Genomic DNA, 25,875 nt, shown 5'->3' on the forward strand with positions numbered 1-25,875 from the left:
TCTTGGAGCCGACTCCTTATCACGAGCCGTGGGTTTTTTTTTGTTTGTTTTTTTTTTCCTTTCTCTCACCCTCTCTCTCGCACTTTTTTCCCCGCTTCACTCTGCACGCGAGCCTTGTGTGGAGTGAATAAATAAAAGTATATTTATGGTGACCCCTAGAGACAACGCACGTACAAACTTCAAAACACGTCCGAACTCTGAAGCACGTAAAAACCCCGAAGCACGTACAAACTCCAAAACACGTACAAAAGACAACAGAAGTGCTCCAGGATGCTAGGCACAGTGTTGAGCTTTTGTTACCTAGTGGCTACGCAAGCCAGCAAGTACCAGCGACCGGATTTGGTGTGTGGTAGTAACAGGTAAATGAACATTTTTTTTAAAATTATTTGGAAAAAAAAAAAAAAAAAAAAAAATTATATATATATATATATATATATATATATATATATATATATATATATATATATATATATATATATATGAGTGCATGTGTATAAATACACAAACAATACACTTATGCTTTCAATTGTGTAATTTAAGTGATCTAGGTAGCTCTGTTTTGGAAGTTCAGTTAATGCTAGAAATGTGTTTTGGAGTTTGTACGTGCTTTGTCTCTTGGGGCCACCGCATATATTTATATATAAACATATATAAATAAAACCACTTTTTTTTACATTAGTAATTAATTTTGTGCATAATTTTATATTGTTGTTAATAATAAATTCATTGAAGCAACAAAACAACCTAAAGAGCCGGTTGGGAGCTGAAAGAGCCGGCTCTTTTTAGTGAGTCGAGCCGAGAGAGCCGGTACTCTAAAAAGAGCTGGAAATCCCATCACTAGTTTGTACACATACTCGTACTCAAAGTACGAGTACACGCGAGGCGACCTTCCACTGCCCTAAACACTGACACATTATTGTACCGGGAGGTTAAAGAAATATCACAGCAGCCGAACGACTGGGCCGCCCATGGAGCCTGGGACCTCGCGTGAAACTCTGAAGCGTGCAGGAAGCCCCAACCCGGCCGGTCTGCGGGAGGAGACTCCGGGAGAAGAGGCGAAAGGCGGAGACGGCAGAACCACGATGAGAAAGCAAGTGGGAGCAGACTGTGGGAATGATGGAGAGTCTAACAGCCAGATTAAAAACGGAGAGGAATACGAGGAGGAATTGGACCCAAGAATTCAGGTATGTTGCTAAAGGACCGTTTCCCTCCCCGCATTAGCAAATGCGTCATATTTCCCGAGCCAAACAAAACTACGATAAACGCCGACCGTACATGGCAACGATCTGCTCCTGACACAGACCGACGCCTGGGTCAAGCCCATCCCCTGTCTAACAATATTTCTAGCTGTCTGGTTGTATTCTGCTTTTAAAACACGTCGTCTTTCCCGTGTGTTTCCAGGAGGAGCTGGAGCACCTCAACCAAGCTAGCGAAGAGATCAACAAGCTGGAGCTGCAGCTGGATGTGAGGAGGTCACAGTAAACCTGCGGACACCCCAGCCCCCACGTAGTTTTGCGTTTTGTTCGTACATTAGGGTAACAAAACCCGAGACCCCATTGCAAAGTAAAAGCGATCTTAAGGTGAATGTAATTTCAACATTACCCAACACTAAAGATATAATATGTCATGAAATAAATGATAAATATGAAGAATACATTTTACTTGAAATCAGCAGTATCCATGCTCAAAGAGTCACTCAGTCTGTGGAAACAGGTTTCCATATATTAACACTGTGAAGCACAAGGAAAACATTTCATTAGGCTTTTACTCACTAATGTTCCCCCGTCTGTTTCTCTCTGTTTTTCTTCATTCTGTACTTACCCAGTCATCTGTTAACTCTTCCCTGAAATCTCTGCAACGTTCATCTGATGCTTCCTAGGTACATTCTCCATCTAGCAATCTTCTCTTTCAGATTGCACCTTCTCCATAGGATGTAGTCCAGGGGTCCTCAATCCCAGTCCACAAGGGCCGGTGTCCCTGCAGGTTTTAGATCTCACCCTGGGTCAACACACCTGAATCACATGATTAGTTCATTACCAGGCTTCTGCAGAACTCCAAGACATGTTGAGAAGGTAATTTATCCATTTAAATCAGCTGTGATGGATCAAGGACACATCTAAAACCTGCAGGGACACTGGCCCTCGTGGACTGGGATTGGGGACCCCTGATGTAGTCCAACGTATAGTATCCTCCTCCTTATAGATCATCCCGTGTTCCCCCCCTCTTCTTGAATCATGTGTTCACCGCAGCCATTATTTCCATCCTTTTGGCAAAATCCACTGCCATCTGTCCTTCTGCATCACTCTCCAATCCAACACCTTCTCATCAGTTGTGTTACCTTCATCTACCAGTCCACTCAAGTCTGCTTCAATCACAAATCTCTCAGTCTTGAAGACACACTCCACCCATTCATCCATCTCACTTCCAAATTCCTTTCTCTTCTAACTGAAATCCAACCTGTTGGGCATACGCACTGAAAACATTCAACATCACCCCTTTGATGTCCCGCTTCACACTCATGATGCTGTCTGACACTCTCTTCATATCCACAGCACTGTTTTCATGCACTTCTTCCAGACTGACCCTATCCATATCCACCATAAGAGAGCTGTTTAATCTCTTGTCCTTGCTTCCATCCCATCTGGTCTCCTGCACACACACAATATGTGGTGAATGGACTGGTTATAGTGCTTTTCTAACCTACTCAAGCACTCAAAGTGCTTTATGCAACATGTCATATTCACACCCATTTATACAGGCACTGAAGATCGCTTTTAGAGGACTTTGGTCTCAGTTTCTGTTACTGTAATGCCTCGTATATAGTGAGGGCTGGCTTTACTGTGTTTCTTGAAGTGGGGAACATTTTGGTTCCCTTGGCCAGGACACCCACTCCAGGATGTTGGATCTTCAGGAGTACTGAGATCCAAAAGTGGCCAGTGGTATGCTGCTCCCATAGTAATGGCAGCAGCCTGCTGCTGTTCTCAGAACGTTGCCTGCTGCTTTTGACTGGCCGGTAAGCCAGTGCTGGCCCAAGGTTTGGTTTTTGACCGTGTCCACAGCTAAACCCATCACCAACCACCCACCTCAGCATGTATTAACCAGGTCTGAACTACGGTGTTACAGACCGCTGGTCCCCCAACCTTTGTTATGTAGTCATTATTATATATTATATGTAGTAATTATTTCTACATCTGTGTAGGCCAAATAAAAAAACATTAAAATTAAATATCCAGTTTTATGTATTCAAATTTGTGTAAGGAAATAGAGGGCATGTACTGTACACGCTTCATCATGAAGAGTGCACTATGCCTCGCTCTAAAATAAAAAGTCAGAACAGCGTAACAATTATAATACTGCTTGAAATGGCTAATGATAAATGGAAAATATAAAAACTCAAAACAGCTCTGTTTTTGCTTTCACTGGGGCATATTCTGACTGTCCTCACACAAACACACACCTGCTGCTGCCTCTGTTGTGACTGTCTTCTGTTTTCCTCCACTGCTCTTTGAGCATTGTCTGTCTGTCAGTCAAGGCCGAGCAGCTGCTGTGTACTGGTTGGACCTGAAAGTTGACGTTTCATTTTTTAAAAAACTTTATTTAACACAGGGATCACTAAGGTCAAAGTGAGCGAGAGCTACTGCAACAGAGAGAGCGATGTGTTATTCACAGAGCGTGAAGGTGACTAAAGAAGGTTGGCTTACTGGTTTGCAGGACGAAGCAAGGAAAGAGGGCAGGGTGGTTCTCAGTGATGCAATGAGTGGAATAGGATGTCCGACCTGTCTGCTCTTTTTCCAGAGTGGTGGTACGTGGTAGCGAATAGGAGGCCAGGCAGGTGAGATCCATAGTACTCCAGGAGGCCAAAAGGTAAGGGCAGCAGCAACTGACAGGTAAGTTGCAGGCAAGCAGAGAGTGAGTGAGGATGACCAGCATCAGAGGAAGTTGGTTCCTAATAGAGCTTAGCCAATGATGATCCAAGTGTGCAAAACTGGAAACACAGAGAGCGCAATGTGCTGGACTGCACCGGCTTGATATGTGAGACACGAAAAGTGGGTTGACTGCATAGCATTGGGAGCGGCCTGAGTCTGACAGCTGATCACTGAGTCCATCTCGTATGGACCTATGTAACGAGCAGCCAGTTTTCTGGTTACCTGAGTGAGAATCAGAACACTTTATTAATGCCTGCGGAAATGATGTGGTCACAGTTGCTCCAAAACAGTAAGAAAAGTAACTGAATTAAACAATAACATGTATTAAAAAGTGAAAAAAACAAACAAAATAAATGTAATGTATACAAATAGCACAATTAGAAATAACCTAGTATATTATACAAATTAAATGTATATGGCTTCCGCTGCACTCAGCCGGAAGCCAGTGCAAGAACTTTAACAATGGACTGATACGAGAGAATTTATGACTGTGGGTTAAAAGCCTTGGTGCAGCATTTTGGACCACTTGAAGGTGATTTAAAGAAAACTTTGACAGACAGGAGAAGAAAACATTACAATAATCTAATCAGGAGGCGATGGAGGCACGAACAAGCATCTCCATTTCACCTCTGGAGACAATAGTCCTGAGTTTAACAATATTTCTTAAATGAAAAAAACAGGAGCGGGTCACAGACTTGATATAAGCATCAAAAAACAGAAAATGATCAAAAATTAATTTGATCATTTTAAAATTAATTTTACCGTGGATGAGAAAGGACCCAGATGTTGTCTAATATGGGGCCTAATACTCTCTGGAGCAAGAATTGATTTCCTCCGTCTTTAAAGGTTATGTCTCACTGATGCTGCTGATGCTGATGTGCTCCTGTGACTACCCAGCACGCCATCACCGTCTTAGAGTCCAACTCCATCCCCAGGATATTACTGGCCTTGTCCATCCCTTTATTGAGATTTTTGGCTGACGCTCGTCGAGTGCTACGTTTGCTTCAGGCTTAGGTGGCACATGTTGCAACAGACTGCCTGATGTCCTTCTCCAACATGCCCCTCCAGAAACGGCATCTGAGGAGACTTATGGTTCTGCTCACCCCGAGGTGGAATTCAAAGCTTGAAGAAAAACAGCTTAGATGTACAGGCAGGCGAGGTGGGCGGTCTGAGCCAAGTAAATCACAGCAGAACAAACAGCTGTGGGGACATAGCGGTGGCCAGGGGACCTGAGCCAAGATCAATGGTCAATTTGCAGGCCTTTTCGGATTGTCTCCTCCAAATCCAACATGTACGCCCAAAACTACAGGTGGGCAGGCTCTTTTGGCTGCGCAGGACAGGAAGTGAGAAAGTGTCCCGAGTGACCATATTAAAGATACTTGCACACTGGTTAGCCTCTCAAGCCTACAATGCCTGATCTGAATGTGTTCAGGCTGGGGCTCTGAAGGAGAGGGCAAGGAATTAGGAGCTGAGCGAAGGAGAATATACACTCAACAAAAATATAAACGCAACACCTTTGTTACTGCTCCCATTCCCCATGGGATGGACGTAGAGACCTAAAATTCATTCCAGATACACAATATAACCATCCCTCCCAAACAGTGGTCACAAATCAGTCCAAATGTGTGGTAGTGGGCGCATCTGCTATATTGAGATAATCCATCCCACCTCACAGGTGTGCCACATCAGGATGCTGATCTGACATCATGAGTAGTGCACAGGTGTACCTCAGACTGCCCACAACAAAAGGCCACCCTGGAATGTGCAGTTTTGTCTTACAGCAAAATGCCACAGATGCCACAAGCAATGAGGGAGCGTGCAACTGGCATGCTGACAGCAGGAATGTCAACCAGATCTGTCGCCCGTGCATTGAATGTTCATTTCTCAACCATAAGCCGTCTCCACAGGCGTTTCAGAGAATATGGCAGCACATCCAACCGGCCTCACAACCGCAGACCTCGTGTAACCACACCAGCCCAGGACCTCCACATCCAGCAGGTTCACCTCCAAGATCGTCTGAGACCAGCCACCCAGACAGCTGCTGGAACAATTGGTTTGCACAACCAAACAATTTCTGCACAAACTGTCAGAAACCGTCTCAGGGACGCTCAACTGCATGCCCGTCGTCCTCATCGGGGTCTTGACCTGACTCCAGCTCATCTCCGTAACAGACTTGTGTGGGCAAATGCTCACATTCGATGGCGTCTGGCACGTTGGAGAGGTGTGCGCTTCACGGATGAATCATGGTTCACATTGTTCAGGGCAGATGGCAGCTGAGAATGTCCCAGTTCTTGCATGGCCAGCATACTCACCGGACATGTCACCCATTGAGCATGTTCGGGATGTGCTTGACCGGCGTATACGACAGCGTGTACCAGTTCCCACGAATATCCAACAACCTCGCACAGCCATTGAAGTGGAGTGGACCAACATTCCACAGGCCACAATTGACAATCTGATAGACTCCATGCGACGATGTGTTGCACTGCATGAGGCAAATGGTGGTCACACCAGATACTGACCGGTTCTGGGTCCCCAGACCCCCAATAGCGCAAAAAACTGCACATTCCAGGGTGGCCTTTTGTTGTGGGCAGTCTGAGGTACACCTGTGCACTACTCATGATGTCAGATCAGCATCCTGATGTGGCACACCTGTGAGGTGGGATGGATTATCTCAATATAGCAGATGTGCCCACTACCACACATTTGGACTGATTTGTGACCACTGTTTGGGAGGGATGGTTATATTGTGTATCTGGAATGAATTTTAGGTCTCTACGTCCATCCCATGGGGAATGGGAGCAGTAACAAAGGTGTTGCGTTTATATTTTTGTTGAGTGTATTACCATGGGCTCAAAGCTGGCCTTGGCGGATGCTCTGGGGGTCGTGTAATTTTTTTGGCTTCCCTCTGATATGTTTTTTTATCCCCTGTAAACACTTTGTAACAGATTTCTGTCTTAAAAAGTGCTATATAAATACATTTTACTTACTCTCTTTTAAAAGATTGTAAATTCTGAGAGAGAAGGACACCACGGTTTGTCACCGGACATTAACTGATCAATCATCCGGTCATTCAAAGCTTGAAATAAAACAGCTGAGACATTTATTTGGGCCAACCTGGTTTGGCTGCCACAGTCCGGAACTCGACCACAAATTGTGCTGCGTTACCTTGGCGGAGATTTAATAATTTCCTTGTGGAAGTTTGCTCAGACATGGAGTCAGTGAAAGTCCTCTTCAACTCATTCTAAAAAACATCATTTGGGTCAGAACGTAAAAAAGACTTCAGTCCACGCCAGCGCTGTTCCCCCCAGTAAGCTAACCACAGGAGGGAAGGAGGGCGACGGGCGACCGAAAGCTAACAAGCATCGTAGCAGCAAGCCCCTACACTGTGCCAGCTCACCGGTGAATGGTTCCAAAACACGGCTGTGACCCCACGACTGTCAGCATTACATCCCTCTTTGCCCTCTTTTTCTCTTCTGGACACCTCTTTCTTTCTTTCTGGATATGAAAAGAAGTTACAAGTAGCCTAGGTCAGCCAAACTAGAACTAGAAAAACGTCATTTCATAATTCAGTGTGTGTGCTAGGGGTGGGTTTTGATTATCGATTTTCCGATTCTAGCTTGAATAATGTGATATCAATTCATTAAAACCCTGAATTGATTTTTAAATATAAATTCATTTTGCCAGAAATACCAGAATCTCGGGTTAAACTAGCAAACAGTTAAAACAGTAAATGAGAGCAGTACACAGATTCTGCACAAAGACGTAAACACAAAGCGCGGACAGGCTAACGCATCAGAATCAGTGAGCTGTCGGCTTTCTCACGACGGCACGTACATGGACACGCCATCGGGGCTGAAAGCCGACAGCTCACAGATTCTGAAGCTGCAGTTTTGTCTCTCCAAACAAAGTTGACTGAACCAGCAGCAAAAGAAGATCCAAACTACGCTTCACGTCTCGTTTCACATAAACATCGTCATGAATTCCCTCTGACTTTTGCTGTTTTGCTTCCAGCACGATAAAATCACACTTCATGCACAGCTCTCTCTCTCCCTGTGTACTTCAAGAGCAGTTTCCCATCTCAAATCTCTGTTTTCTGCATTATTCGCGTGCTTATTATGCACAAGTCTACTGTTATGCACAGCGCTGTCGGCTGCTGTTTTTTTTTCTTTTTAAATTTAACTTCCGACAAGAAAGCCTCATTTCTGCTGTTCTGTTTTTAAAATGATGCAAAATTGCATCTGTGCAGCTGTGTCTCTAATAAAACCTCTGTAACTTTGCTCTGCGTCACTTCAGCAACATCAGGTAATGTTCAAATGTTGATTCATGGTTTTCTTCTGTTTTTGTTCTACTGCAGAGTATTATTAAGGTTATCTGCTATAAGAAGACAGGACACGAAAATCACCTTCATGTTTTTCTGTGTTTTATCCTCAGTTACTTTGACACAAAGGCCTCTGCTGTGATGCTCACACCTTTGATAAAGTCTCACAAGTGTCAGCTTTCTTTTTATAGATATAAAAATATGGATATGAACTGATAAGTGATCAGAATTATAATATTTCTGACTGTCTGAGGCAAAGTTTCCCTGATTCAAATGGAGTCGATCGAATTGTGGATCGAATCGAATCGATTCTAGAAGTCAGTTACGATACCCAGCCCTAGTGTGTGCGTTTGCGTGACGGTGTGTGTTAGGGTTGTAAAGACTTTTCTCTCAGGCTTTCTTTTTTTTTGCAGACTCTGTCACAGCAAGTCGGGTTGGACGCCATCAGTGAGAGTGCACTGCTGTTTTTGCATTCTACTTAGCCTACGTCCACACGTACACGGGTATTTTTGAAAACGGAGATTTTCCGTTTCCGTTTTAAAAATAATCCCGTCCACATGTAAAGGCAGAAATGAAGGAAAACGCTGCTAGGAACATGCCAAAGCAGCAGGTGGCGATATATTCCTAACAGTGTAGAAATGTTGGCCAATCAGAAGTCTAGAAGCCTCGGTGGGAAAAAGTAAACAAAGCTGGGGCATAGAAGCAGAACCGAGTAGTGATGGTAAATTTGAGCCAGGGGGCGGTAATGCGCCTTAACATTGGTTGCCAACCAAGAAGAAGAAGAAGCTGTGAGCCAGGAGGGAGGGGGTGAGTGAGTGATTCGTTCGCTCGCTCTATGATTCAGCACAGGAGGGAGGGGGTTAGTGAGTCCTGAGTGATTCGTTCGCTCGCTCTTTGACTCAGCACAGGAGGGAGGGGGTTAGTGAGTCCTGAGTGATTTGCTTATGCTTACGATTCAGCACAGGAGGGAGGGGGTTAGTGAGTCCTGAGTGATTCGTTCGCTCGCTCTTTGATTCAGCACAGGAGGGAGGGGGTGAGTGAGTCCTGAGTGATTCGTTCGCTCGCTCTTTGATTCAGCACAGGAGGGAGGGGGTTAGTGAGTCCTGAGTGATTCGTTCGCTCTTTGATTCAGCACAGGAGGGAGGGGGTTAGTGAGTCCTGAGTGATTCGTTCGCTCTTTGATTCAGCACAGGAGGGAGGGGGTTAGTGAGTCCTGAGTGATTCGTTCGCTCTTTGATTCAGCACAGGAGGGAGGGGGTGAGTGAGTCCTGAGTGATTCGTTCGCTCGCTCTTTGATTCAGCACAGGAGGGAGGGGGTTAGTGAGTCCTGAGTGATTCGCTTATGCTTACGATTCAGCACAGGAGGGAGGGGGTTAGTGAGTCCTGAGTGATTCGTTCGCTCGCTCTTTGATTCAGCACAGGAGGGAGGGGGTGAGCGAGTCCGGAGTGATTCTCTTATGCTTACGATTCAGCACAGGAAGGGAGGGGGTGAGTAGCTCAAATGTGCTGTTAGCATGTTAGCAGCGCGATGCTACTGTGAACCGAGGAACTATTTTCTTGATGTGAGCTTCTACTCAGGGGTTTTTCTTCCAGTTCAGAGCAGAAATGCTTTTGTTACGAAACTGGCTGTTGTTTTTTCCCCCCCACAATTTTAATTATAAGCTAGATATATTTCTACTAATGGAATTAGTTTGCTAACAGCAACAGGGATGAGTCAGTGAGTCAGTTGGGCTTGTGAATCATGATTCACGAGTCAGTAAAGTGATTCTCGAGTATTGAACGATTCGTTCACGAATCGAACATCACTAGAACCGAGTCGTATGTGTGGAGGGACAGTAACTGTGTGTGTATGTAAGCATTTACACTGCAGAGAGTACAAGTAACAGTATTGTAGAAATTCATTTCACCGAAACAATAACGCGGTGCACAGTGTGACGTCAAAAAAGGCGCACACCTTTGACGCTGCGTTTTCTGCGTTTTTTTCCGTTTTTCTCGTCCACACGTAAATGCAAAAACTGAGTTTTCAAAAATATCCACCCTGGCTGGAGTTTTTAAAAATCTCAGTTTTCAGTGACCGAAAGAGCCGTTTACGTGTGGACGAAAGGTGCAAACGCATAGAAAAATCTGCGTTTTCAAAAATACCCGGGTACGTGTGGACGTAGCCTCAGTTCATTTTAAATTCTTGGCATCTTTAAAAGCATTATTTGCACACTGCGTTTCATCCAAATGAGACTTGTCTTATTTGCTGTGAAGAAAGCATCAAACTGGGTTATCTCAGTTCACATGGGTAGTATTGCATTAGCAGGTTTATGAACAGTGTTCACAACCCAAGATTTTATGTTCAATAAGTTTCTAAACTTTTCATGATTGCTGTGCAGCCAGTCTGTGGTCTAAGCAGCCAAGTGACTTTGTGCTCTGTCTTTATCTGCAAACACTTTGTGCCTCTTGGTATCCTGTAGTTGATCTTTCTATGACGAGCGCACATTCACTGCAGATTTTTCAAAGTGCTCAAATTGCTCTCAGAGTGTCGAAGAAATTAATATCAATCTGTAGATCCATGCAGGCCTTTTGCAATGATTCAGTGTAAAAACAGATCATTGAATGTGCAGTGTGACAGCTTACATAAACTCGTTTCCTAAGTTGTTCACAGATCAGTAGTAATGAGACTGACCCTCTAACAGCACTGCCTTAAGATCTGAGAACAGTGCTGACCAGCCTGAAGCAGGTGGTTGACCGTCTCGAGAACAGTGGTCAGCTGGCTGAACAGCTTCCTGTCAAAGCCCCTATATAAATCAGCTGACTACTGAGGCATCGCAGTACACCACAACAACAGGAATAGCATATCACTGGCCACTTATGGATCTTCTATTTGTCTCATATTTTGCATATTTGTCACATTTACTTAGATGGTTGTTGCAAGGGTGAAGAAAAGATTAAAGATCGGGGGACAGAAGTCTTGCATGGTTGAGTGGCTGAAACTCCACATACCCTTTGCACACCATAGCAATTGTAACATTCATTTGAAACTGTTTTTCCTTGCCAAGTAATTTTGTACGTTTTTTGTCCCGTAGGCATAATTTTAATCTCCAGCTGCGTTCCATTTATGAAGCTGTGATCACTGCTTGATTAAACACTAATTAGAAACATTTAGAGAAGTGCTAAAATGAAGCCTGCTATGATTACTGCTGGATCTTGTTTTTTCATAAGAAACTAGAAATTCTCTTATTTTAAGGTAGGAAAAGCTCTACTACAGAACCTTTCAGACCACATATTTCTTTTTTGCTTCCACAGTGTCTTAATCTGAATTCTGTGAGTGCAGATGCTGAAATATTTCAGTAACCTATCCAAAGAAAATCTATGAGCATAGCAGAAGTACATTTAAAATGCTCATGGTTCAAAAGCAAGTGCATCTCTGACCATTATCTGTGAGGTGTTATGTGTACGCTAGCAGCTATGTTATGTTTCTAAACTGAGGTGAAGGTTTTAGTAAAGTGGTGTTTGTTTAAGCGATATGTTGAATGTCAATCACAGAACTTAGAATGTAGGTCACGGATATAACAATAAACCCCTTTTTCCCTTCTCTGGTGCCTGCTTAACCTACTCAAAGTGTTTGTACACTTGACTCCTGTCTTCCTGTCACAGCCCCAGATGCCACAGTGAGTCGTGTCAAGACTCACGGTGTGTAATGTAATGTGCAATCTTATGCATGTGCTCCCTCAGGACGCCAGGTCGAGCTACAGGAGGATCCTGACTGATTCTGCCAGGAAGCTCAATGCCCAGGGCTCCCAGCTCGGTGCGTGCATTGACAAAGCAAGGCCTTATTATGAAGCTCGCAGACTTGCCAAAGAGGTATGTGTTTCTACTGCTCACAAGTCAACAGAGTGAGATATATGCAATCAGTTAGCAGTTTATTAGAGCTGCTAAGCACAAAGTATGGTAAATGGACTGCTTCTTATATAGCGCTGTTCTACTCTATCTGAGCACTCAAAGCGCTTTATACAACTAATTCATTCACCCAATCACACAAGCACTTTTTCTAAACTGTTTAGTGCTTACTGTCTAACATTCATGCACATTCACACTCCGATGAATGCATCAGAGAGCAGCACGGGGTTAGTATCTCTCCCAAGGATATTTGGCATGCAGACTGGTGGAGCCTGGGATTGAACCGCCAACCTTCCGGTTAGTAGCTTACCTGCTCTACCACCTGAGCTGGGCAAGATATTCAAAAGGTGGGTACAGGTTACCCAATCTGGGACAGGGTTGCTGAGGCTTGGAGTTCAAGAGGTGGTTGGGCTGGTTAGGCTTTAGGCCATGGGGCTGGGCTCAGTCAAGAAGAGCTACAACGACCTACCCACAGGATGGTGAAGGACACTGCCAGTCCAGGTCCCAGTTGAAAAACAGGCTGTAGGAACAGGTTGGGAAAAATGCAGCTGTGCCCTGGAGGCAGCTAGAGTTCGATGCAGTGCTTTATTTCTTCAAAGAGATAATTGTGCATCAGTGTATGAAACATTTTCGACTGCTAGAGAAGCTCACCTCCTTTTACTGGGGTCATATCTTTAGCTATTGTATGTTGGCAATTAGCAGCTGACGTTCTTAGGTGAGGTACCCAGCAGCATGTCAGTGTGGTGAAGGGCCATGGAGGTCCCAAGTTGTGTCAGTTTCAGTCCCAGTCATGGCTGAAGGCATAGCTATCTGAGACAAGGCAATGTGTGAGAAGGACCTTCCTTCCATCCACAGCTATATGCAGTGTAATGTGCTTTCTACAGCTTAACACAAGAACAAACGACTGTGGCAGAATATATCACATGAAGTCACATGAAGTCCTGTAAATGGTGATTCTTGATTAGTATGTATGTGACAGGGAATGGGAAGGTTGAGCCTTCTAAATCTTAATAGAGAGTATAACAGTTTATTTCAATGTGAATTTCATGGTGTGGAATGTGGCCATCAGTGGATGGTGTGTTTGGCTGTATTTGACGAATGAAATATCAATTTTTATACACAGAATTAACAACAGTAACACGAGCACATCTGTTTTATTTGGTTGCTCAGAAGACATGCTGAAGTGTGGACCTCTTCAACACAGTCTGACAGCTTAAATCTTACACTCCACTCTCTTCCCTTATCCTTATCAGGGTCATGGGGGGCCACGAGCAAGAGGCAGGGTACAGCCTGACAGGTTATCAGGCTGTTGCAGGGCTAACACAGAGACACAGACATTCACACCTATGGGTAATTAAGAATTATCAACCAACCTAACTACCCTAATTGCATGTCTCTGGCCTGTGGGAGGAAGCCGGAGTACACAGAGAAAACCCATGCGAACTCCACACAGAAAGGCCACAGGGAGATGGTGGATTCCAACCAGGACCTTCTTGCTGTGAGGCACACACCACTGTACTGCTCTTTTGTATGCAAACCCAGATGATCAGCTGTAAGTTTGGTTAAAAAAAAGCTGTCACAGTGACAGCAACAGATGGCAGTGCTAGGTGAAGAGAAATGATGGCGACAGACCATGGACTGTCTCCATCATTGAAAAAGTCACTGTCAGGGACTTGGCACACCTTACAAGGCTAACACATGACAATAACATTCATCAGGAACTTAGGGAGACCTTAGAAGACAACAAGCTGATGCACTGTCCTCACTGCTGTTCTGTATAGACTTTAAACCCCTAAGCCAGCTGTTTGAAGCTGAGTGACCATCAGCCACCTCCTGTAAATGGATGACATCAGGCTGTATGCCACGAGTGAACTCACTGATCCACCTCACCAGGATCTACAGCAAGGACATGGGAAAGTCATTTGGACTGGATGTCTAAAACTGACTGGTTGAGTTCTAAAGGGGCAGCATTCCCATAAAGCAGAACAGCTGCAGGTACCTGTGTGTTGCACAGGCCATCATGAAAAAGATGCATGAATGTCAGTAACAGACAAATATCTGCATAAGACACGAGCTGAGACAAAGCAGATCGGTAGCAATATGATGCAAGTCATCAATGCATGTGACTTTGCAAGAAACAAAGCACGAATACTTTGTTACTGTACTCAAGTAGAATTCTGTACCTGAGTACAGTTTTTTTCTGAAACTTTTTACTTTTACTCCCTTTTTTAAACCAATACCTGTACTTTTTACTCCTTTTGGTTCATCATTTACAGTAGAATGTAGCTAGTGCTATGGAAGAGGAGGAAGCTTGAAAGGAGTGATGTCTCTGAAGTGTCAGGTAATTTCAGACTCAATGTTTTGGTCAGTTCAACAAACATCAGCAAACATACAAACTGTTTGTGCGCAGTGTGTTGATAGCTGCTGTATTTCCAAGGAGAGAAAAGAGTGTGAGAACTTTGAGATGGAGAAAGATGTAAGAAAAGACAGGAGGGGACGCAGAGAGGTTAGATTTAAAGGCAGGCCAGCTCAGTAAAGCCTGGAAATCTGATTTGCAAATTTAAAACGTACATGTATAATCTCATATTGAACATTACTTCAAAACAAACCAGGTTATACTAACTTTGTGTTAATCAAATGTTGCATGAAAATACTCTGTACTCTGTATGGGTTAAAGACGTTAGCTTGTCACACTGCAGTGAAGTTATTGTAAAGCTGGAGTGGTGCACAGTGTCAGTGGTCAGTCTTGGTTTTACATCAAGTGTAGCAGACTGATTTACAATTAAGATGATGATGGTTGGATTAACTCACTGAATTCTGACGTTATACCAACTGTATCCAGTCTAATATAAAGACATTGTACAGCATAATGTCAGTGTAGGAAATGGAAATCAGTGAAGATAGCTGTAAAAGATCTGCTTACATCGTTGTGTACATCCACAATCCTGTACACTAAATCTGCTGAAGCTCATGTTAGAAATGATTTTGAGTTGTGATTTTTGTCCCCATGCTGAGACACGACACAGATGTTAGGGTTCCCCCACCTGCCCACTGTAACCCCTGACTGTGCTAATTTTACTGTTTAGCTCAGGAGGTGAAGTCACCCTCTACAGTGTAGGCAACTAGGGCTGCCACAAACCATTATTCTGATAGTCGACTAGTCACCAATTATTTTTGCGATTAGTCGACTAATCAGATCATCATCCATTGGACGTACAGGTACAGCTTATTGCACCAGCAGCATCTGCTCTTATATAACTATCATTAGCTGACAGCTTTAAGTGTTTAAGGTGCAAACTAAAAATAAAGACAAGATGGTAGTTTATTAAATTTTAATGAAATCTGCGGATTGTTTCGGTGAAGTTTAATAAACTCCTTGCTATCTAAACTATAACAGGACACCGGAGTAAATTCTCCAGCATCTCACACTTCTGATAATCAGTTGTCTGCTTGACGTTTACTCAGCTGTGTAAAAACTAGAACTTTGATCTCAGCCAAACCGATTTACTCAGGAACAAATAAAACACTGAAAAAAGCCAAACAACAACATTTTTAAGTTATCTAAGTGACTTATATATCATGTTTAACCTGAGTAGCGAAAGACGGCGGTGGGTTTGAAAACGATTTGCCGGGAGTCCGGTGTTCTCACGGCGCTAGTGAGCCTAGCCCCCGGCTCGCTATCGAGCTAGTGGGTAACAGACATCTCCGAAAACGTCGGAGCGCTTTTGAAAATATGTGGTGTCTTGATAAACTGAGCAGATATTTGAGGTTTACACAGCTACATTCTTACCTGAAAATATGTTAAACGTTTATTTTGTGACCCAGAAAGAAAAATAAGAGTAACATTAAAACTAAGTAGCTGCCGCCATTGTTGGAAACTGAGCTGGGCCGCGCTATGAATTCTGGGACACAGCTTCTTCTTCTTCTTCGGGGTTTAACGGCAGCTGGCATCCTTGTACATGCAGTGCTGCCATCTTCTGTTTCAGTCCGTTATTACACTCTTAAATCCTGCTACTTATTCCTGCGTCTTTCAGGATCTTACAAAGCTTCAAACGACGCGTCGACTATTAAATCAGTCGTCGACGATTTTGATAGTCGACGTAATCGTGACTAGTTGACTTATCGTGGCAGCCCTACAGGCAACACAATGTTTTTTCAAATGATCCTACACCGCATGTGTCCTACGGCAGATTAAAACTCAGGACTTTAGAATTTCTATTCAAAAATTTGTATTCTCGTGTACTAATATTATTTTATTATCATATTAATGTAGCACAAGGTTCAGGTACCTTTGTGTAAAACCAGTTTTCAACAAGCTACTTTTTACTTACTTACTTTGAGTACATTTCAGAGCCTGTTCTTTCTCAGTTTTACTTGAGTAAAAAAGTTGCTTCAGTACTTTTATTGGAGTATTTTTCAACACAGGCATCTGTACTTGTACTTAAGAAAAGAAGTCTGTACTTTTGCCACCTCTGCTTAAAAGTAATCAGATACCCAGCTGGAAAAATACACACAGGAGGAGACAGATGGAGGGCGGGTACCAAGAACGACTCACTGAGGTCTCCACTGAAGTCCAGCATCCTGAGATCTGTGAGCTATGGAGGACAAGGATTAGTGAGTGTCAGAGACACAATTCAGCATTAAACTCAGAACATCTATAAATAAAACAGGAAAATGGCCCCAGAGATGAGCTGCTCCAGAGTTCCTTGTGCAGCTGAAGACAGATGGTGAGGAAGTATCACAGACCAGGCCCCTACATTGGATTTACCATCGACACATGGAGGAAGTGGCTGAAATCAAAAAATCCAGTTTTGTGTACAGTGGTCCCTCGTCTATCGTGGGAGTTACATTCTAAAAATAACCCGCGAGGTAGCCAACTTTATTTTTTACAATTATTATAGATGTTTTAAGGGTGTAAAACCCCTCAATACACACTTTATACATTTATTTTCACACTTTTCATTCTTTTGTTTAAACTCTTTCAAAGTTCAAACCTTCGTAGAAGAATAAGTTCAGTATTACAGAATGAGACCAAAGGCACCCGCAGGTGACGACGTCTCGTCGACATTGTTGTGTTTGTTGGGGAGAAAACTTACAAACATACAGTGCAGCACTTCAGAGTCACACAGCTAGCGATGGAAGATTTATGTCAATTTGACAAGCTGAACGCATCCTGTACTGTACAGGAGACACGGCATGAGATTTATTGACAATGGTCTACAGCCAATCAGGATGCAGAACACAATGCGCTGTATAAAAAAAAAAAAAGGAGAGAGAGAGAAAAATTGCACATGAAGAATCCACGAAAGAGCGAGGCCGCGAAAGGTGAACCGCGTTATAGCGAGGGACCAAATCTCACACTAAGAAAATAATCAGCTTTCCCACATGATAAAAATTAGATCTTAGGCCTGAGGAATATTTGGACGTTTCATTTCAACCAGAAATCTGTTATTTGAAGTTAATCGTCAGATTGAGCTCTCAATGGTTCTGTGACATGTTTTAAAGTAAAGATTTCTCTTTTCACCCCAAAGTCCACTAAAACAGAAGAAACTTTGTTTACAGTGGTAGCTACAAATAGGGAAGGATGCGATGCTGACTGTGTCTTTTTCAGCGTTAATTTGTGGATTCAGCTGTGGGGCTCTGCGCGTCTATTGGGAATCTATGGATGGAAGTTAGGTTTATGTCCAGCGCTCCACATCAAGTTGCAGAGTGGAAACCACAACACAGAGTTACAGAGCGGGGTCACTGAGCGCAGAGTTGCATTTTACTGCACACTGTGGACCCTGCACAGTACTTTTGAGTTTTCAATTGTTACTTTTTTTAACTTTTACTTTTTAGTTTTCAAAAACAGAAATAAAAAAAAGGATCATTATGGATGTTGCCAAAATATGTGCAGCAAGGTAGGCAGAGAGTACATAATAGTAAAAATAAGTTATTTGAGAATATTTTTTTAACCCTACGGAGTAAAGCTATTTAAACTGTTGTGGTATCTGTCTACATTAATGAAATTATATCAATTATCAATTTATGTAACCAGAGTCTCTGAGTTAATAGTATGGAAAAAATCAAATCATAGCTCTAATGCTGAAAAGACTATCTCTATGCATGTATGTTCGAACATGCATCTCTTTCCTGTGTTTTAATAGCTGCTATCTATTCCTTTAGGCCCAACAGGAGACCCAGAAGGCAGCTCTGAGATATGAGAGGGCTGTGTCCATGCACACTGCTGCCAGAGAGATGGTGTATGTGGCAGAGCAAGGCCTTTTGGCTGACAAGAACACCATGGACCCAACCTGGCAGGAGATGCTTAACCATGCCACCGCCAAGGTACACACTTCTGCCTCTTGCTGATGGTAGTGTTGTTGTGCTGTTTATACAATTAAAATCAGTGCGCTATAGATAATTCTTTCTGAACAAAAGGTCACCAAAAATAAATCTCCAACACAGGAACCTTCCCAAGGGACTAGAAACCTTACTACATTACTACAGACCAAAACAGCTACAACAGTTCATGGAGCTGAGACTGTGGCTGCATCACTATTTCCACTTATATGAAAAAGTTCAGGTGGTTGTTTGTCTGTTCTTCTTTATAACAAACAAATACACAATCATTAATAGTAATGGTTACAAATATATCTGTGTTTTGTCTCATTTCCGATTAAATAAAGGCTTCCAGATTATTTACATCCCAACTTTTTCTGACTAAAGTTTTAATTTAATGGTGGCTGAATATTTAAATACAAACCATTTTAATGTTATTAGTCAAATCTTTAATAACTGTGACAACTGAAAATGAAGCATGTCTGCTTATATCAGTGCCAACCTGGGATCTGGGCAGAAGTTAAAGTGTGATCTAAGTGTCCATCCAGCGTTCCTACTCTTAGTCATGGTTTTTGTCCTGTCAGGTGAATGAGGCAGAGGAGGAGCGCCTTCGCAGTGAGCGAGAGCACCAGCGAGTCACCCAACTGTGCCAGGATGCTGAAGCTCGAGTCCAGACTCTCCAGAAAGCCCTGAAGAAAGTCATTCTTAAGTCCAAGCCTTACTTTGAACTCAAGGCTCAGTTCAATCACATTTTGGAGGTATGTACCATCATTAATTTAAAAATATCTTTTGAGTTATTCATTAGTCATGAATTAGCCTTTCAGCTGTAAAACACTTTATCAAGGCAGACAAGAAATGTTATTCCAGTTACTCCAAAAAGCTCTGTGACAGTCACTGAGAATGCATTGCATGATTTTGCATTGCAAATTTCCCTTTTCAGTTAAACACAAACAGATAATACTCGCTGTTGTAGAAGCAGCAAATCCTTTATCTGAACGTGGTTGCCGTACATATTGAAAATTGAAGAAAAACAAATTTCATTAGAAGAGTTAGCGGTTCCTCACCCCCAGTCCTTGCAGTTAAAAATCAGAACTTTTTCAAATCAAGATAGTGCCCACAACAGTATCAGAATGCAGTTTGCAGTTATTTATGTATTGTCTGTAAAAGTTGTCTGTGTGAGGCATACTAACCCCATGTTGCTCTCTGACGCGTCCATCGGAGTATGAATGTGTGTGAACATTAGATAGGAAGCACTTAGCGTGGGAAAAAGTGCTTGTGCAAATGGGTGAATGTACAAGTTGTGTAAAGCATTTGAGTGCTCAAAGTAGAAAAGCGCTGTATAAGAACCACTTGATTTACCATGTGTGCTATACTTTTCACATCTTAAGCCAGTTCTACTTCAAATACAAAAGATCAAACATAGTGTACCTGTTTAGGTGTAAAACCCTCAAAGTAGTAAATTCGTGTAACGACGTCTTTTCTGTTTGGTCCACTGCACCCAGGCGCTCACAAAATTAATTACTGTGTAAAATATCACTGAGAAAAGTGAAGAGTGAATTTCTTTATGCTGGACAATAAAATTACTAACTAATGATAAGGCTTGCATTCATGGTATAAGAAGCTGCATTTACACTCAACAAAAATATAAACGCAACACCTTTGTTACTGCTCCCATTCCCCATGGGATGGACGTAGAGACCTAAAATTCATTCCAGATACACAATATAACCATCCCTCCCAAACAGTGGTCACAAATCAGTCCAAATGTGTGGTAGTGGGCACATCTGCTATATTGAGATAATCCATCCCACCTCACAGGTGTGCCACATCAGGATGCTGATCTGACATCATGAGTAGTGCACAGGTGTACCTCAGACTGCCCACAACAAAAGGCCACCCTGGAATGTGCAGTTTTGTCTCACAGCAAAATGCCACAGATGCCACAAGCAATGAGGGAGCGTGCAACTGGCATGCTGACAGCAGGAATGTCAACCAGATCTGTCGCCCGTGCATTGAATGTTCATTTCTCAACCATAAGCCGTCTCCACAGGCGTTTCAGAGAATATGGCAGCACATCCAACCGGCCTCACAACCGCAGACCTCGTGTAACCACACCAGCCCAGGACCTCCACATCCAGCAGGTTCACCTCCAAGATCGTCTGAGACCAGCCACCCAGACAGCTGCTGGAACAATTGGTTTGCACAACCAAACAATTTCTGCACAAACTGTCAGAAACCGTCTCAGGGACGCTCAACTGCATGCCCGTCGTCCTCATCGGGGTCTTGACCTGACTCCAGCTCATCTCCGTAACAGACTTGTGTGGGCAAATGCTCACATTCGATGGCGTCTGGCACGTTGGAGAGGTGTGCGCTTCACGGATGAATCATGGTTCACATTGTTCAGGGCAGATGGCAGCTGAGAATGTCCCAGTTCTTGCATGGCCGGCATACTCACCGGACATGTCACCCATTGAGCATGTTCGGGATGTGCTTGACCGGCGTATACGACAGCGTGTACCAGTTCCCACGAATATCCAACAACCTCGCACAGCCATTGAAGTGGAGTGGACCAACATTCCACAGGCCACAATTGACAATCTAATAGACTCCATGCGACGATGTGTTGCACTGCATGAGGCAAATGGTGGTCACACCAGATACTGACCGGTTCTGGGTCCCCAGACCCCCAATAGCGCAAAAAACTGCACATTCCAGGGTGGCCTTTTGTTGTGGGCAGTCTGAGGTACACCTGTGCACTACTCATGATGTCAGATCAGCATCCTGATGTGGCACACCTGTGAGGTGGGATGGATTATCTCAATATAGCAGATGTGCCCACTACCACACATTTGGACTGATTTGTGACCACTGTTTGGGAGGGATGGTTATATTGTGTATCTGGAATGAATTTTAGGTCTCTACGTCCATCCCATGGGGAATGGGAGCAGTAACAAAGGTGTTGCGTTTATATTTTTGTTGAGTGTATGTAATATTCATTGTTTTAACCAAGGTGTAATTAATTGGAGTGTAGAGATGTTTAAATGTGTCAGCGTGAGCCTTCCTAACTTGCTGTAACCTTTTTTGCAGGAGCATAAGGCTAAAGTCGTACAGCTAGAGGAGCAAGTGGCGAAAGTAAAAATGCGTTACTCCGTGGCCCTGCGGAACCTGGAGCAGATCAGTGAGCAGATCCATGCACAGAGGGGGCGGGCCAGAGCTAGCAGGGGGCATCCTGCCATCTGTGGGGGTCGGAGCTCCCCTGTAGGTGCTGAAGCTGAGGTCAGAACTGCCGCTGGAATTCATGACAGTAGCTGTGTGGGAGTCGACACTATTGAGAGCGATTGGGCAGATGGTGAGAAAACCAGACTGTGGGTAGAGCGGCACCGAGAGAGTGGCTGGGGCCAGAGGGAGCAACTGGAGGCAGAGCAGGTCGGCTCAGACTGCATGTCGGTTATCAGCCTTCAAACCATCGCCTCCGACCTGGAAAAGTGTGACTCGGTGGAGCATTTGGGCGACCTGAGTGATGCTGGGAGTGTGCTGGGTGAAGAGTGGGACCAGTACAGCAAGTCTAATGACAAGCCAGTCAGCAGGGAGATGGTGACTGAAGGGCCTCAGCAGGAGCTTGTTCACCAGGAGAAAGGAGCTGCTAATAAAGAGAAACAGGAGAGTTTTGTTAAGCAGCACCACAGAAGTGTTAGTCTATGATATCAAGCAGGAGGAGGAATGTTGTGATGGTGATGATCGTGGTGATTAGGCTGAGGGATCATAGAAGAACTTGAGAGAATCTGAAATATCTCTGACTGAGAGGTGCCAAACAAGCTGACAAGAAGGCGCTGACAGTGATTGACAAAGTTAGGAATAGGTGGGTGGATTAACAGGTACATCAGCTGCACACTAATGAATCTTTGTGTGACAACATTAATCCAGTGGAGCAGCCCCGCACAGCGCACTGAGTCTGATCCAATCTGTTGCTCAACAGCTGAGGAAAAAAAGTAATTGTAAAGTACAAAAAGGCTTTTAACAACAGTTTAAACACATAGTTGTGTTTCATTTGTGCACCTGGTTTTGGCATTCCCTGTGTTAGCATGCTATCAGCTTGTATTTGCTTTAAGGATGGTCTGAAGCACCTGTTATACTTTCTGCATTTACAAGTTTGCAAGGGTGCCTTTGGGTCTGGGTAACATAAATTTGTGCCATCACAGGATGAATGTAAGGCTTTGTAAAGACATACGCATATGTACCCTCCAATTTGACCACTCTACAATGATTATGCTGCAAGGGGAAAAAGCTGTACATGCATCTTCCAAGTGCACTCCAAGCAGACCAGGAAATAATCATAACAACTTGCCTGTGGTGTCCACCAGCTGCTGTGCCTGCTTCTGCAAGTGAGTATGGTCTTTAGGAGCAATAAGAGTGAATTCACTCTGCAAACTTTCCTGATGTAGGAACATGCAGAGTGTGACAAGAAACATGAGCAGTCACACTTGGGTTGGACACAAACTGGCAGCATGACCTGAACCAACCCATCTGGAAAACTGTGATAATCCTCAATTCTGAAGAAAGAATGTGGACACAAAACTGCATTGTCTGTGGAGGATAAAATAAGTCTGTAAACTGTGGGTCTTTTTTACGCCACATGCTCGGATATGGCATTTGTATGGACGTATGTAATCGGTCTTGAAACTGATTTCAGCTACTCCCTTATTCACAATGGTCACCATAGCAGGCAGTGCTACATATTTGAGTTTACAGATTTGTATCTTCTCACGAGACTCAACGGGAATCTTTCACTTCTGTTTTTGAAGCGCTGCCAAAATAAGAGCAACATCAACCACACTGAAGCAAGCAGTGGTTTCAGGGTAAAGAGGCACACTGTAGGGTGCAGTTAGGCTCAGCTTTCCATAAAAATATTTATAAAATATATTATAGCATAATTTCATAGAGTGGAACATTTTCCACTATTGTACATGGATGTGCCGTGAACTTTGTGAATTGTACATTAACCAATCCCGTATCCTAACCCTAACCCAGTGCTGCTAAAATAAACGTCTAATTTCAAAAAGATAATGAGCTTCATTCTGTCCTTGAGTTCAGCAACTGCCAGAGGTGGGAAGTACAAATACTTTGTTACTGTACTTAAGAACATTTTTGGGAGTGTTAGGTCGGACAGGTTGTGGAGCTACCGATGGGTGAAGTCTTGAGTTCCTGCTTTTCAGCTAGCTCACCTGTTGCTCATCAGCCTCTTCAGCAGCCATTTTAAGGACCAGCTCCAGCACCCAGTTGCCACCAGATTGTCTGCCTCACCTGAATAAGGCTCTTTCATGCCTCTCCCATCTTACCATACTCGTACCGTAATCTAGACTCTCAACTCTAGATTCTTTGTTTTTCAGATATACTGTATCTTGACTCCATCTGTGTATCCAGCGTATAGCCATGAAATATCTGAAAATTTTATCTCTTATAAACAAACAATGTATGCTTCCAAGTGAGATTCACACAAAGTCAACTAAGCCTGGGCTTTTTGGGAGATCTAAGTGTCAAATTTTGCATATTTGCCCACATTTCTCTTTACCATATATAAACTTTTGTTTTTAAAAGAATTTGTTAACAAGAGTGCAGGAGTGCTTTTTTGCCACATCTCTGCTAGTATCCAACAGTCGAATAGTCAGCCAATCTTTGCTTCCCTTAAATTAAACAGATGGTGACCTGCTGCATCTGCCCAATGTAGCACTCTGCCTTGATTGAGATTTCTCATAAATGTTATTTTTGTGAAGTTGGAGGTTTTGCAGAGCTGTTTGAACACCAACAAGCCTTGGGTTTCTTCTAACATGGGTGTTACTTCTGTGTAGAACTATTTTCCTTCCCTCAAGCAGATCTGTATACTTATTCTGCTAGCACATGCTAGTCTTGTGTTCAGAAATTTTTGGAAGGAATCTCAGGAGAAAGGTCTGTCTTTTTAAAAAGATTTTATTTGCTTTGGCAGTTGTAAACTTGTAAGTTTACACAGCGCTGTGGATCTCTATGTGAACCAGCAGCATGTTTTACAAAAAGGATGACCCTCAAGCGGGCTGCACAACATTATATGGGGACAGAGGCAGTGCTCCAGGACAGATTTAAAAACACAGACTGGAATATGTTCACCCACACAGACCTGGACCAGTACGCCTCATCTGTACTGGATTACATCTCCGAAACCACAGACAGTGTCACCACCCAGAAACGGATCACCATGTACCCCAACCAGAAGCCTTGGATGAACCGGGATGTTCGTCTCCTCCTGAAGGCCCGCAACACCGCCTTTAGGTCAGGAGATGCACACGCCTACAGCACAGCCAGGGCTAATCTAAAGAAGGGCATCAAAAAAGCCAAACACCATTACAAAAAGAAGGTAGAAGAACACTTCTCCAACTCCAACCCCCGACGCATGTGGCAAGGACTCCAGACCATCACAGACTACAGGACCACCAAACCCTCCCCCGCATCCTCTGATGTCTCCTTCCTCAACGAGCTCAACAACTTTTATGCTCGTTTTGAGCGAGGGAACCCCACAACCACAACCAAAGCAGACATGACGCCAGACCACCAACCTCTGACTCTCTCCCCCACCGATGTAGGAGCGGTGCTGAGCAGGATCAATGTCCACAAGGCTGCAGGTCCCGATGGCATCCCCGGGCGTGTTCTCAGAGCGTGTTCTGAGGAGCTTGCAGGAGTGCTGACAGACATATTCAATCTGTCCTTGGCCCACGCTGTGGTACCGGCCTGCTTCAAATCCACCTCCATCGTCCCGATACCCAAAAACTCCAACCCATCTTGCCTCAATGACTACCGCCCAGTAGCACTCACCCCCATCATCACTAAGTGCTTAGAGCAGCTGGTCCTAGCACACTTCAAATCCTGTCTCCCCCCCACCCTGGACCCCCACCAATTCGCATACCGCCAGAACAGGAGCACAGAGGATGCAGTCTCCATCGCAATGCACTCTGTCCTCTCACACCTGGACAACAACAACACCTACGCCAGAATGCTGTTTATAGACTTCAGTTCAGCATTCAATACAATCCACCCCTCACAACTCATCAGGAAACTGACAGACCTGGGTATCAGTTCCCTCATCTGCAAATGGTTACTGGACTTCCTGACCAACCGCCCCCAACATGTCCGGCTGGATAACCACTGCTCATCTACAATCACAATGAACACCGGTGTACCACAAGGCTGTGTGAGCAGCTTCAAGTTCCTGGGAGTCCACATCTCCGAGGATCTCACCTGGACGACCAACTGCTCCAAGCTGGTCAAGAAGGCTCACCAGCGCCTCTTCTTCTTGAGGACTCTGAGGAAGAACCACCTGTCCTCAGACATCCTGGTGAACTTCTATCGTTGCACCATCGAGAGCATCCTGACCAACTGTATAACAGTCTGGTACGG

The 25,875-nt window shown here is 43.9% G+C and overlaps 1 protein-coding gene across 1 annotated transcript; it reads left to right on the forward strand.

The window, feature by feature from the left end:
• Positions 1-840: 840 nt before the first annotated feature.
• Positions 841-24,046, forward strand: sh3bp5lb (SH3-binding domain protein 5-like, b). Its single transcript, XM_085447098.1, has 6 exons — positions 841-1,184; positions 1,402-1,464; positions 11,968-12,096; positions 18,298-18,459; positions 19,038-19,211; positions 21,541-24,046. Exons 1-6 carry the CDS (start codon positions 969-971, stop codon positions 22,153-22,155), a joined length of 1,359 nt encoding a protein of 452 aa, XP_085303224.1. The 5' UTR covers positions 841-968; the 3' UTR covers positions 22,156-24,046.
• The last annotated feature ends 1,829 nt before the right edge of the window (positions 24,047-25,875 follow it).

The sequence above is a fragment of the Copadichromis virginalis genome, linkage group LG22, assembly GCF_057382275.1.
Source record: "Copadichromis virginalis isolate Kocher_CV1m ecotype Utaka linkage group LG22, C_Virginalis_male_GT1.1, whole genome shotgun sequence".
Lineage (NCBI taxonomy): Eukaryota > Metazoa > Chordata > Actinopteri > Cichliformes > Cichlidae > Copadichromis > Copadichromis virginalis.